The sequence below is a fragment of the Cuculus canorus genome, chromosome 12 (assembly GCF_017976375.1).
Source record: "Cuculus canorus isolate bCucCan1 chromosome 12, bCucCan1.pri, whole genome shotgun sequence".
In the NCBI taxonomy this organism is placed as follows: domain Eukaryota; kingdom Metazoa; phylum Chordata; class Aves; order Cuculiformes; family Cuculidae; genus Cuculus; species Cuculus canorus.
Window position 1 is genome coordinate 16,834,659 of NC_071412.1, and position 15,014 is coordinate 16,849,672.

General features: G+C 47.8%; 1 protein-coding gene across 4 annotated transcripts in view; it reads right to left on the bottom strand.

Annotated features, from left to right (window-relative positions):
* HCN4 (hyperpolarization activated cyclic nucleotide gated potassium channel 4) overlaps nucleotides 1-15,014 on the bottom strand; it is a 143,040-nt gene that overhangs the window by 61,700 nt on the left and 66,326 nt on the right. For all 4 annotated transcript variants that reach the window (XR_008451958.1, XM_054078238.1, XM_054078237.1 and 1 more), the window contains one exon: nucleotides 13,938-14,361. Coding sequence is in view for 3 of the 4 variants with exons in the window: in XM_054078238.1 (XP_053934213.1) it covers nucleotides 13,938-14,361 (424 nt within the window). In the remaining variant the exon portion in view is untranslated. The remainder of the gene's footprint in view (nucleotides 1-13,937; nucleotides 14,362-15,014) is intronic.

Below are 15,014 nucleotides of genomic sequence, written 5' to 3' on the forward strand. Positions count from 1 at the left end.
AGGCAGGGAGTGGGTTGTTAGCTGTCAGACAGGGTAAGCTGTGCACCATCTGCAAACAAGTGATGGGAGCAAGAAGCCACCAGGGGGGTGCTGATGCCCAGTCCTCAGACTGAGGAGATGCTTTGTCTGGAACCAAATATGTTCCCCATTCCTTTTAGATTGGTTTTTCCCCTTCAATTACTTTGGAAATATCCTCTCCCCCCTCTTCTTTCTGAAAAATCTCTCCACAGAATAGTTTCTTCCCCCTTCCAAAACACAGGAAGTTTTGGGGTGATGTCCTACAGCTCTTGTCTCCCTCAAGAAGGAGGGAACACAAGCAGCTGACTTTTCCTCTAAATGACCAGTAAAATTGCTAGCTAATCAAAACAGGCGCTGCCTCGCTCCAGTGACTGATTGTAGCCCTGGCTCTTCTCCCTTCCCTCACTCCATTAGTTGATCAGGGTCAAATGCTGGGCTCAGAGACTGCTTTTCCTCTGCCTGCTGCTGCTGTCCAGAGGCTGCAGAGGTAGGAAGGAAAGGCTGAAGTGAGCAGCACATCCTGCAGCCGGCAGTTGCCCAGGCCGGGGCAACATGAATCAAGGCAAGGGAATGGTGTACAGCTCTCACCCACAGGAGCCTGGTGCATTGCCCTTGTAGCTCACAGTAGAAGGTTTGCTTGAACACAAACAGGAGGGAAGAGGAAGCAGTTCCAGCCTCCCCAGGGGCTACACAAATCTCACCAGGGTCCACAGTATGATCCTGCTCAGATGTGTAAGAACCCCCCTCCATGCTGCTATTGATAGCCAGACTAGAGCAAAGTCAGCAGAGATACGTATGCATGTTTCTGCAATGCTGTCAAGTCTTTAAAAGGAGGAGGGATGTCTCTCCCATGCCTGTGCATGGCTGGTTTTGCGGATGCATGGCTGCAGACAGGCTGGGAGGGAGGTCCAGAGCGTATCCTCTTTCCAGCAGCAGATGGAATACTGTTGCCAGCTGCTGCAGGTCCTCAGTCAGCACTCTGTGCAGCACTTCCACATCTGAAAGCTGCAGATAAGAGGTGAGTGGTTTGCGATAAGGTTCCTTTTAAAGACACCATCTCCTGGAGGAGCTTGTGGCATGCTGTGCATTGGGAAGGGGGAAGAAGGAGAGGGTAAAGGCCAGAGGAACGTGTTCCAGACTGGCTCCAGACTTCATCGTCTGCATTCCCAGCACTCATAGGGAGCCAGGATGGAAACTGAAGGTTTTTTCCATCTTCCTAAAATGGGTTGTGTTCTTCCTTCCCTGCCAGCTACTACAATGACCTTCAAGAGGCAAGGAGAGGGGCAAAAGTCTGTATATAAGAAGCAGCAGCACCATGTGCTCACATCTCATCTCCAGCAACACTCTTGCCACGGGTCATGAGAGAAGCTCCAGGAAGGATTCCTCATGTTCTCTGGTAGCACAGCTGTAATACCCACACGCACTCCTGGCATGCACTGTTGAAGGCAGCAAAGCAGGATGGAGCTGCAATCTGCTACACTCACTGCTACAGGCTCACCCCTCTCCCTCAAAGTGGATACCAGAGAGATGTCTCCTTTTCTTTCCATGCTGGAGAAACCAACCTCTTCTCCCAGCAACAGCACAGACCAGCTCTCCACTGTCTGGCCCACCTGTTCTCTGTGGGCCAAAGCCCAGTCAGACTCTGGCTAAGCATGACAACCTACTGTGTTGGAAAGTAAGCAGTCCTGTGCACAGCAAAGAGGACAATTCTGCAAGATGAACATCTCAGAAAAAGCGACAACGTATTGCTACTTGACACATTTCAAACTGACCTGACAACAGCCCTTGAAGATCAAACAGACAGTCCTGTGCCAGGATGCACTAGATGATGCAGCAGCCCTTCCTCATCCCTCATTTCTACTGTCTCAGTGCACAGAAGCCCTCTCTGTTCTGCCTTGCTCCTGCCCTGCTGGCCTTCCTCCATATTTCTTTTGGACAGGGTCTGCGTTGTGCTCGAAACAACAGACGAAGGCATCTTTCAAGTCTAGAGGGAAGAGAGATAAAGGGAGAAGTTGCTATCTGTCCTCCCTCATACCCCCAAGCTTGAGGTGATTTATTGACTGAAAAGGGCAGTTGGTGAGATGCCTGTGCAGCCTGGCAGAGAACAGGCTTCTGTGGAAGTGCTCAGAGTGCAGAGGAGCCAGGCTCAACCACCAGCCAGGCCTGTGGACAGGGTGAAAAGCCTGCTGTAGAAAGCTCAACTGATCCAAATCACACACATGATTTTCCTCTGTCCACCTGTATGCAAATGACAGCCCTTTTTATCCTTTCTGTGCATGAAAGAGTAATCTGGAAATGGAGAGGAAGGTGATCACAGCACAAGCTCCCTATGACACATTAAGTGGCTCCCCTTCACATCTCCCATAGATGCTCCAGCATAAGACAGGGACAGAGAGACAGGGAGACAGGGAGATATAGGCAGTGCAGTTGGCTGGGCTTTCTCTAGAGGTGCTCCAGTTATCCCTGTGGCAATAAGGGCAGGAGTGGGCCGTCGTAAGGCTTTGCCAGTAAAGCCATTTGTCAAGGCTGCTGCCAAGCTCTTCTGACCTCTATGATGTGCTGTAGCAGCCCCCCAGGGCAGCAGACACACAACTGCCCCACCACTTGTGTTTTTCAGGGAAGATTCGTAAGCATGGTGAATTTTGAGGTGAGGTGTGTGTCTGCATTCCTTTAGTCTGAAAGGCAGGAGCTTTCTTAGTGATATGGTCGTGCTGAGGTGTCTCATCTCCCCTAGGTACATCCTGCCACTTGCAAAGATTGGTTAGAGCTGGGCCCAGTGCATAGGATCAGTTTGGGGGATGGCGACTAGAGGACAAATGGAAATGATTTCTCTGCTGAGGACCGTTCATCGATCACTGCTGGCCCTGCCAGAGGCCTCTGGACTTCGGCTGCATCAAGTTTGTACAAGTAACTACAGAATTTCAGCTGAATTCTTTGTAGCATCAGAAAAGCCAGTCACAATGTTGGGATAAAGTGGAATTAGTGGATGTTTGGGTGCTGCATAGTGGGGAGGAGTCTAATCAACCCTATTTGAGGGACAGCCTCTCCAAACTGGGCTGCACTCAGACACAGCAAATCAAGAGGAATTAACACCCGGCAGTTTGCTGGATAAAAAAAAATATATGAAAAAAGAAACAAACACAGCTGCTGTGTCTTAACTGCTCTCCACCCGCTCCAGGGACTTGAGGAAGAACAGGCCTGTCAGCTGCTTTAAGGGACATTATCCTCACAGTTTCTTCCCAGTGTTTACAAGGAAGCACTGCTGCCGCTTGTTTGATCGCTTGTCACTGCCAGCGCAGAGAGAGGTTCTCTTGAAGTTCACCCTCCACAGGCTCCATCACCTGAGAATGGAGACAGACCTAAAATGACCCTGCACAAGGGCTGACTCCAGCTGCTCCCTGGGATTTGGCACTGTGCACAGCCCCATGCCAGGAAGACTTTCTCAGAGTCCCCTCCTGAGCTCGCTGCCCAGCATTGCTGCTTTCTTCTCCACTAGCACTACACCAAGTCCCTTCTTTTCCATTCTTCAGCTCCTGGCCCACACCCGACTCACTCCTTAACTCAGTATTTCCCCTCCAGCCCATCTCCTTCTGCTCCAAATCCAGTTACACACTGCAGAGACCATTATCCTGTCTTGATTATCTACCCTGGCTGGATCCAAACTTAAGAAACACACTCCTGACCTTCTCCTAACCATCAGGGACCAAAGATACTGAGCAACCATGACGCCATCATCTTCTGTACTTTTCTACCTTGACAATCCCAAGCCAACAGGTCGAGGGAGTGGATATTGGATACATCCCACAATAATGAAAAGCCGCATGAGACAGCAGGGTGTGCTAAGATAAAGCTACTTATGTCCCACATTGGGTCAGGGCTTTGTTCCTAGAGAAGAGTAGGAACAGTGTCCCCCAGGTCCCAGGGCACACCCTGCCAAAGGGCACTTAGCAGAGAAGTAGATGTTTACGTCATATCACAGTGGGGTTCCTCAGAGTCCATGTCTGAGCAGATCCCAGGCCTAACAGCCCCTCAGAAGTGTGAATGAATTGCAGCTGTTTAAGATCGGTGAGGTGACTACATTATTATCTTCATTTTATGGAAAGGAACGTCGCAGGACTACAGGCGTGTGATATGTCCCGAGCTGAGAAGGAAGGCAGAAGGGAGAATTCTGGTGTTTCATTTTTCACATCACATCTCTCCCTTTCTTTTTCCAGTTATCACAAAAGGCAGAATATTTCCTGTGATCAGGCCCTCCTTGATTTCTGTTTTTTCCCTCATAAATACCAGACAAACAAATGGCAAAGATACAATCCCCAGCAGTTCAGTGGGGATCCGCCTGCTACATGGCTCTGCAAAGGCACACAGAGCCACCACTGCCATTTGACACTGTCAGGGAAAAGAGTTTTGTCTTTAGATTAAAATGCCAAAATCCACAGTCTTCGTTCCCCTTTCTCTCCATATATGCACACATTCACCCTTGCATCCTGCCCTTGACCAACCTGATGGTGTAGAGAACCACTGAGAACTGAGAGTGCTGCATGGTCCAGGCTCCTCGGCAGCTGACCCAGCTCAGCGCTGCACAGCGTGTGGCCGGCTGCCACCATCCGTTCCTCCGCTGCGGCAGTGCATCCAGCAGCAGCACTGCTAAGTCATGCGCGGAGCCACACAGGAGCTGTGGGGCAGCCTGGGGCTGCTCTGCTCTTTGGGTCCCTTGTGCCATCCAACTACTACAAAAGCCTTGAAACAAGAGGCCCAAATGAAATGGGTTTGTCAACTTCTACAATAAAAAAACCAGTGGTGGGGCATCGACTGGGGGGAGGGACACAGGTACAACTCATGTTTACCTGGAAGAATCAAAAACTAAAGCAGGTTTAGTTCCTGGAACATATGAGAGCAAGCCTGGGCTGAAAATCTTGACTGTAAAGCTTCACCTCTACTCTGCAAGGACTTCATGTGTTTCTCTAGACTCAAACACTATATGTGTGGTGCAACTCACTTCATGAAGCGCCTGCAGTAGGAGAGGAGGCCTGTTAACAAGAAACGGGGCAATTACTCTCTTTAGTTTTAGGGCACACTCTTGTTAAGGAACTTCTGGACAGGCATTATCCAGCTCACAGCTCTGACAGCTGCTGCTCTGCAGGACTTCTTGCTTAGGAAGGAGAGAAGACACAAGGGAGGAATAGTTCCCAAAATATCCCTGCCCATGTGGGAGCAGAGAAGGTGATAGACGCTGGGAGAGAACAGGGGACACATGTTCTATGGAACGAAAAAACGTGGTGAAGGTCAGCACCATCAAACAACACTTTAGAGTTTTTCCCTGGTGAAGTGGTGCTCGAATGAGATGAATAAAAAGGTTCTTGTACTGAAGTCATACATGTACTTCCAAGCCCTCTTCCCAGAAGAAAATAAGGAATATTTTGCCATGTATAGCAAAAAGACTTGAGAAACACTTCCCATTCTAATGTAAGTTTGGGAATGTGGAAAGTGCCTCACCCCTTCCTCAACCCCTTGGGCTGTTTCTGCTTAATCAAAACTGGGAGAAGGAGGAGAAAAAGTAGGAGAGAAAGCTTAAAAATATGCATCCTTATGAGAGAAGCAAGAATAAAATGTCGTCTCTCAGCTCTGAAAAAGTTACCACATTGATTTCTGCTTCATAAAAATGAGGTTAAGTTGAATGCATTAAGCTGGCAAACTGGATAATTGCATGTCCTGAAACTGTCTTCGAAACAGCTCTTTTCACAGCAGTGCTCGGAAAATAACTTCATCAATAAGGCTCTTGCCCATTAAACCTTCGCATCTCTCTATGCCTTGCTCAGGAGTGAGGTTTGTCTTTCCCAAGAAAGACTTCTTCCTTTCACCTCAAACTCGTGGGGAAAGTAAGGCTGTTTTGCACTATATTAGCATATTTCTCGCAAGAAAAAAAGATGGTGAAAACCAAACATGTTCTCCGGGCTGGGGTTTCCCACACATAGTGGCAGAGAGTCTTGTACTGTGGCTGGCAACTTTTCCGCTAGCGTGGAAGTGAGAATTGCTTGCATCCAAAGCTTGGCCATGGGTTTTGCTGTCCTGCGGAAGAGCATTCCTTCTTTTCCCAACCAGTCTGACCAGGGTCAGACCCCTCCAGCCAGCGGAACCCTTGTGCGGCTGTGCCAGCAGGCCGGGTCCTGAACTTTCACTCTCTCAGTGCACAGCACCAATACAAGGCAAGAGCTTGCCTTCAGCTACCTTGGTCGCATGGCAACATATGAATTCTTCAGCTCTCAGTATTATCTGGTGGTGGTAATGAAGCCTGAGGTCTGAACACTGCACTCCATTCTAGTGAGCTTTGTCTGGGAGAGGGACTTGGGCTTCTGCTCTGCCTTGAGCTCCACAGTGTGACAGCACTGGCCACAGGGTGTTGTGTCTGCACAGGAAGGTGCATTGATAATGGGTTCTTCTCTCCCACCAGCCCTATCCACTAACTAGAACAAAATAGCTGAGGTAGGTAAGCTTTACCATGGGCTCTTCTGGGGTCCAGTGGTGCCACAGAGTACCCACCAGCTTCAAGCAGGAGACCAGCACAGCAAACCAGACCAAAGAGACTACACATATATCTAAAGAGCTGCTCAGACAAAGGCCTTTTTCCAGAATCTAACCCCTTAATTCTCCCTGCGAGTGGGGCATTTTCTGCTAGCAGAGCTTTGCTCTCCCTTCCACCCCAACTCCAGCAGAAGCAGCTGCTCAAGTCCCCAGATGGCACCTCCCCTTGCCCAGGGCCTGACTCAGAGCACAGGAGGATGCTGTGAGGAGATGGAGTAACTGGCTTCAACCTTTCTTGGCAAAAAGCAACTCCATGCTTCCATGCTCCTTCTTACACTCCAAAATCCCCTTTTCTTCCTCTCCCACTAACCAACTTGATTTTTTTTTTGCCATGGCCCTGTTTGGGCCAAGATTCTGTTTTATTCACACCACTTACAAATCTGGCACGTTCCTTTCCAACCCTGTCTTGCTAAATACAAAAAAGTGAGGCAAGGAAATGCTGTTCTCTTCAGCTACCTCATTAAAGTTTTTCACTTGATACGAAGGCAATCGATAGCGCCTTCTCGGAAGAAGCTTCAACAAGAGGAGCAATTAATTTACTACCACTTGCCAAGGCTAATGGGCCTTAGACACGCAGGCCTTAAAGAAGAGGGTGAGTTTGGCAGAACATGAGTCCCATACTGCTAAAAGATAAAAACAGATTTGGCATGGCATCAGCAACCCAAATGGTAACAGGAATCTCCCTGAGAATGGCTTCCGAAGCTGTATTGGCTGTTCCTAGCATCAGCACTATGAATATGTGCATCACGTATACACCCTGCGATCTACTGACACAGGGCTCAGCACTGTGCAGGAACACATTCACAACCTGAGGTGCTCAATTCCAGCTCCATGGAGGGAACAGCCTTTTCAGGCTGGGCTTTCCCCATGGGGCACAGCCCTATTGAGGTGTGGATGTCTGTTCCTGCACATCTAAGGGCACTGGGTACTGCCCTTGCTGGGTTCTGAGCTCAAAGGATATTACTGCGGTGTCTTCTATGGCTCCCACAAGTTTTCCTTCTGCTTTCCAGTACAGGGTCCTCCAGACCCCTCTCCCTGTTATGTACACACTTGATGCAGGTCACCACACCACAGGTCAGCATGCTTTCATGCTACAGGACACCAACATGGCAGGCTGTGTTGATATGCCGAGGGTCCCGGGTCCCTGCGTCACCGCAGCTGGAGCCTCATCAACAAAGTGCGATGCCTCCATGGCATTAAATCTTAGAAAATTATCTGACTGCAGGAGGAATCTCCTCATGCCAGACTCCAGCACTTCTCCTTTGAGGACCCTCTGGTACTGTAACCCAACAGCAACAATGAAGCCTGGCAGGACCCTCCTCCACAAACAATGGTCTGAAGAAAAATGACCGGCAGCTGGCAAGACATGGGTGCTGAGCTGCAGGCAGCTGGTGCTGGCAGAGAAATCCAGAGACGTGAGCTTCCCAAGAGAAAGGCAAACTTACCACAGCGGCCAGTGAAATGAGAAGGAGCTGGCTGGGAGTAGTCTGAGGGAAGACGCAAATGAAAGGAAAGGCAGGAGCAGCACCCAGCTATCACAGTGATTAGTGGTCATGAGGAGCTCAGCCTGTCTCTGTTGAAAACATCACTAATTCCATCCAGCACAAGAGCCCAGACTGAGGGCCCTGGTGACACAGAGAATCAGAGGCTGGGCACAGGCAGGATCCCTTACTGACAGGCCTTACACCCTGGTCACAGGGGACTTCACTGAGGACCCCAGGGCCAGCTCCAGGATGATCCCATCACATAGGTAACCTGCCTACTAAGAACAGATCAGGGAAAAACCATCCATGACAAGGCAAATGGCTTTCTCTTACCACCAGCTGGATCTGAACTACTGACCTGGAGACAAATGGCTCCATGCCCTGATCCTATCCCCTTGAGCCATCTATTTCCCCTATCATACCATCCTGTTGACAGAAGACACATTAAGCATTGCCAGAAGGTGACTGCAAAAAAAAAATAGAAGGATTTTCCTTTTTATGGCAACCTCTGTAGCTGCACAGCTATTCAAATATTTGCCTGGTTCCCGGTAATTCATTATAACCCATTTTTTATGATATTCTCTTTGAAACTGTATTCCCAGTGCCCAGGTGGGAAGCTTCATTTGCATTATAACAGTGGAACTTCCTGCTATGGACAAACACCACCAAAAACCTTGCTTTGGTTTCTTTCTCCTGAAAGGCAACATGGCACAGGGCAGGGGATGTGCCACACACAAGCGAGGGAAAACACAGTGGTCATTCTGAAATGGAGACTATCTCTTTCCTTCTACTGTCTGTCCCCTCTCTGAGAGGATGTTGTGCTGCACAAGTGAAAACAGTTCAATGTAAAGGCAGTGGTAAAATCCTAAACAACCTCCTTCTAATATGTCAACAAGAGTTTTTTTGCCATCGATTTCTGTACAACCAGGATTTTCTCTAAAAGGAAAAATGCTTGAGTTTTGGGTCACTCTGTGCAGTGAGAATGCAAATCACTGTAACTTGCATTATGGTTCTAATAAGATGCTGTAATGACATTAAAGACCGATGGTTGATAATGCTGCTTTCAGAAATGAGGTAATGCAAATTTCGGAAGCAAACCAGCCTCTCCTCCGCCTCCCTGCCACATTGCCAGTGGTTGTTGAGTCTGCTTGCCTCAAGGGTGGCCAGAGGTTTTAATGATTTACTCTCATGGGTCTGCCTTGCTGTTTAACACGACAGAATTGCAAATCCTATCGATAAAAAATCTGCTAAGCTATTTTATGCTGCTTATGGAATGGGACCCTGCTGTGCTACTTGAGGACAATCATTCCACCCAGCTCCTCCTCACTCAGGATCCAACTATGCATTTGGCCTAAGATTACATCCCCCAGGCCACTGGCCACGTTATTTTCATTTAATTTAAGGAAGGCTACAAATAGTTCAGAAGAAACAAAGGGAATTGGCTGTTCAAATCGAAATGAACACCAGTGGGAGCTATATTCCCATAGGCTTTGGAAGCTTTCTCCTAGTCCTGCCACACCGGCCAGGTTTTCTGTACGGCTCTGAATCTTCTTAAAGTGATGTCATCAATCAGACAATGTCATCTGCAGCCAACAAGAGACCTGGGAAAATGCATTCCCTCCATGCTAAATCTTCTATATAATATGGAAACTCAAGGGAATAAAAGGACAGCAGTCAGGAAAGTTTTCAAGTTTTCATTGGCATTAACAGTTTGCAAATCACCAGATTGTCCTTTTCCTCAGGTTACAGCTGGCAAAATTGAAAATTGTATTTTTTTCTGACAAAAATCTTTAAAAGTGCTCTCACTTAAAATAATCTTACAATTGTGATATATATCAAAACCAGTTTGTTCCTTTCTTTCCCGTCATAAACCCTTGTATAGATTCTGAAATCAAAATATTTTGGTTATCTAAGCCTCTGTGCTATTTGGAAACCAGTTTATTGGAGCAGGATTTTACTGTTGTCCCAACAAACATTCCTCGTTCATAAGTCAAAATAGTTTGATCTTAAATATAGGTCACTGCGTTCTCGCACCAAGCACAGAAGTAAAAGCTGTGCATAAAACAGGGAAAGCTCAGCAGGAAAACAAACAAACAATTTTACTTAGGAAAATCTAAATCCTTTTTTTCCATCTAACATTCACAGCATCGGTTCATTTAGATTTGGTATGTGAGTTAAATGGTATTATTCTGCTTTTCTTTGTTTTGCTGGGTGACGTTAGGATAAGGTTTTCAGCATGTTAATGGTCAAGTCGTCTTTCTTGAACAGTTTCTCAGAGACAACAGAGTGAAAGCCCAGCTCCTGGCTCTGTGAGTGATAATGTGGCTCCATGTTCACATGGCCAGGGACCACTGACCAACACAGATAGCCCGAGGAGCCATTGGAGTGGCTGAGAACTCCCCCAGATGTGAACAAGGCACAAGGTGACTGCTGTACCCACACCTGTTCTAACCTTGGCAGCGCAGCTTCAAGCACAGATGCTGCCAGCCCTCTCGGATTTCTGCTATGGACTTGGTAACTACTGGATGCTGAAGTTTATAATACGATATTGAGGCAAGCCAGGCTCAAGCCAGTGCAAGTATGCCTTCCTACATTGCAATCAAGCTTCCTACTGCAGGGTAGATAGGGCAGACACTTCAAAAAGACTCTATTTATATTCTGCCCTACTGGTAAATTCATTCACTGGACCACTCATGCAGAGGGATAATGCAAATGAAACTGCTACATTTGGAATTAAGCTTATTTCTGTACTCCAATGTACATGAGTGCATCAGATTTTTTTCTTCTTTTTTTTCTTTCTTTCTTTCCTTTCTTCTTTAGGGTGCTTGCCCAGCTGCAGTCCCCAAAACTTGCGTTTCAGATGGGGGAGGATGTAAGAGTCGTCTGCCGCTGAGCCAGAGTGGTGCAGGCACTTCAAACCACTGGCTCTTGAGCCCACAGACTCATGACTAGCATTGATCTGGAACTGATGAGTGGCTGGCTGTTTTACAGCATTGCAGCCTCAGAGAAGGCTGCTCTCTCCTCACTGCAGGGTGAGTGATAAATTCATGCAGAGCATGGACAATTGCAGGGGAAGAAATGGAGAGGCTCACTGTGAACTCAGGAAGTGGCCACGTACCTCGCTAGTTACTCAGAGTTACATGAATGCACAGATGTAATGTTCATCTAGGAGGCAGAGTGAGCAGATTAACACCTCTGTGTTTGCCGGATCCTCCTCTCCTCATACAGGAGCAGGAGTCTCAGCGGTAGTTACAAGCAAGGCAGCAGCAACTGCTCCATCAAAAGTCACTGCATAAGCTCAGTACAGGTGAGCGAGGATGCTCTATCCAGACACAACACGGGACACTGCCTCACTGCTAGTCCATCCACCTCTGTTGACCCTGTCTCAGACTGTCCTATGCACATTCCTTCAGTTTACCCACATTCTCTTCTCCAGTGGAGCAGTGCCCTCTACTCACAATCCTGGTCGTACACAAAGAGCCTAAGAAAGAATGATGCTACCTAGCAGACAAGACACAGAGTGGGACAGTGTAGGGGAGCAAAGCAGAACAGAAGTCTTCAGCACCCCTGTCTCCCAGCAGCTCTCCTCCTTCTGTAACGCTGCACAGGAACCTGCCCCTTGCATATACCCAGAGGAAGTCTAGTCCAATACTGCTCCATCTTGCAGGAATTACCACTTCTATCAGCACTGCTGATCTGTGCAGTGAGGAAAGATTGATGTGAACTTCCAGAGATGGGTCATCTCTGCACACTTCGGAGTAAGAAGCCAGAAGGACTGTCGGTGTGGCTCCAAGGAGCACAACCGTTCACTCCCACACAAAGATGCAAAGCCCTTCTCTTCCCTGTTTCCTTGTTGCTTTAGCATGCACTGCACCAATGACAAGGGATCGCCCTTTCTCCCTCTGCTGTCCTCCCTCATTTGAAAAGGCAGACAAGCTCCTAGAATTGCCCTCTCTTGGGCAAAGTGCAGCTTGGTTCAAGCCCTGTTTCAAAACAAGACCAGCATGTTTGCTCTGCTGGGCTCTGCAATGCATAAAGAGCCTGCATTGCAGTCTCAAACTGCAATCCAACACCATCTGTCCCTTCCACTTGCAGCACTGCATTGCTCCAGGAAGTCTGCTCTTCAGGGGGCACCCAGGGAGTGCCTGACTGTGCTGTCCCCCAGCACCCACGACCGTCAGCAAAAGGGAGAAATGCCTCAGTGATTTGTATTGCGAGACTGAAACTAGAAATGGCTGCTCAGTGAAACTGTGTGAGGAGGAAAATGGGGAAAGGGCACTGATTTGCTTTCATTTCATTATTTTTTAAAACAAATCCAGTACAATCAACAGCAAATGTACTTAAATCCCCTTCAGCCACCTTACAGAAAGGCAGTCAAGGGGCAGAGATGAGCAAGCACTGAGCTCTGTACTGCTGTCGCTACACGTAAATCTGCATGAAGGAGCTACTTTCACAACAGCTGAAGCCACTGACTTGCCTTTCCTGGCCGTTCTTGGATTAGAGGGCAGAGAAGCAATGCCACCAAGGTACAAGACACCAGACCTGGAGATACTTCATTGCTCTGCTCACTCTCTGACTTACTGAGTCACACCGGGAAGGACACTTTCGCCTTATTTACTTCTCTCTCTCTATGCATTTCCTGCTTGCCTGTGCTAGGAAGCAAATTAACCCAGCAGGAAATTCTTCAGGGCTGCAGCCGTCACTCCCTTCACGTCTGTACAGCACCTTGCACTGTGTCATCCCAAACTGCATCAAGGTGTTGCCTTTGCTGTAAGCGAAGCATTCACAAATCCTAACACCAAAAAGATGAAGCCTGAAATTTGTAAACTATGCCCCAGTGCCCTCCCTCTGAGTCTGAAACGCTGGGAGGAGGAAACGGTTCAGCTCCATTGTGAATTAGTGTTCTGACAGCTTGGTGCAACCTACCCATGACTTGCATGGCTGCCTTCCCATCACATTCCCAGGAGCACACTCTGCATTAGACCATGCTCTGCATCAGGCTCTGCTCCAAAGCAGAGGAGAAATTATGGGGAAGAAGATGAAATTGCCTTGACCAGCTTCCATTGTCCTGAAAATATGCTCCTAACATGTGGAGAAAGCTGCAGGGAGAGCACAGAGACGAGGAAGAGTAACTGATTTGCAAGCTGCTTGTAAGGTTGTGGCTGCATTCACACAAGGCTTGACAAGTCATCCTGCAGATTGGAACTCCTCTGGGACCAGCATAGAGTCCAGGAGTAGCGGGGCCCTTTTTCAAAAAGGTCTTTTTCAACAGACCTTTGTGTCTTTAAACAGAGCCTACTTGTCTGCAGATTGCTCTTTTTTCCTCTTCCCCTTAACATAGTGTCAGAATTCTGAAACAATAAGGTAATAAATGTATCATCAAGACATTTATTGAGATAAGCACATTAAAGAAGATGTTTGGGTAAACAAATGTCACAGGTTGTGCAAACCAGCTGTCTCCAGACCTTCTGCTAAGCTCTTTCTAGACCTTCCGGGGCTCTAAGTGCAAGGTCCTGCTGCCTGGGTCACCACTCCACTGGCAGCTCTCTAACCACACCCTCCTTGCAGGGCTCCACCGGTACTTGCTCTCCTCCCAGCCCACGCATCCTCTCCACAGATTATATGTGTTATAAGGGTTTAGGAGACGGATAGCAGTCTCAAGGGACTAAGGAATGATATGCTGAAGGCCCTCTTGGGAACCTGCTAAAAGCAAAGCATTAGACTCAAGACACAATTCTTCAGCATTCACACTAGTATAAAGTAGGAGAATGGGCATTCAAAAAAAGCACTTTTGTGTAATACCAGCATAAGTGGAGAAAAGATTTAGGATGCAAGCGCACCACAGCCTCTGCTCACCTCCTCCCACTGGTGAATATAGCGGATGAGCCGGGAGAGCCGCAGCAGCCGCAGGAGGCTGAGGATCTTGGTGAAGCGCACAATGCGCAGTGCCCGGGCTGTCTTGTACACCTCGGAATCAATGCGGGTTTCAACAATCAGGAAGATATAGTCCACGGGGATGGAGGAGATAAAATCCACCACGAACCAGCTCTTCAGGTACTTCATCTTGATCCTCTGTGGGTCTAGGATGATCTCTGTGTTGTCCTCCACCACAATGCCTGTTCGGAAGTTGAGGACAAGGTCGATGAGGAAGAATGTGTCTGAAACCACATTGAAAACAATCCACGGGGTAGTGTTTTCGTCCTTGAAGAAAGTGATGCCCACAGGGATGATGATCAGGTTCCCTACCATCAGGAGCAGCATGGTCAAATCCCAATAAAACCTGGACAGCAAGACAAAAGATGTGTGAGATCAGCTATAACATAGGAGATCAGGGAGCCAGCTGAAAACTATGTGATTTATACATCTCCATGGCCATTTATCCCCTGTGCTCTGCCAGTCTGCCTGATACACTCAGAGTGCGCACTTCTGAAGGCGCACACAGTCCAAACACAGTTCCTAACTTATTTGTTTGGGATTTTTTAAAATTTCCCCTAGGTATTTGTGTCAAAGATACACAATCACACAATGTTGTCAGAATACAACCAGAGTAAAGACTAAACATTTTCCTGGGTCTCCTGCTTTGATGAGGGCTCACAAAGGAACCTCACTGTCCAACCCAGTGGTGCTTCGTTCCCCTCCAGATGTTCCACAGGCAGAGATGCCAGCGTACTGTGGTTTCCCACTGCCAAGATTTCATCAGGCCTATACTGCGTACTACAGGGCAGGTACTACAACATTGTGAGGTGTCATAAACAACTTGTATTAAGGTGCACTTGTCGCAGCAAATGAGAAAAGTACACAGAGCAAACCAATTACCAGCCCTGATTGTTAAACCTGAGGATAGAACATTCAGAAAGCTGCAGCAGCTCTTCCAGTCAGTCACACAAATTAGCATGGTGTTTCTATTATTGTTATTATTAATCTCTTGAGTAC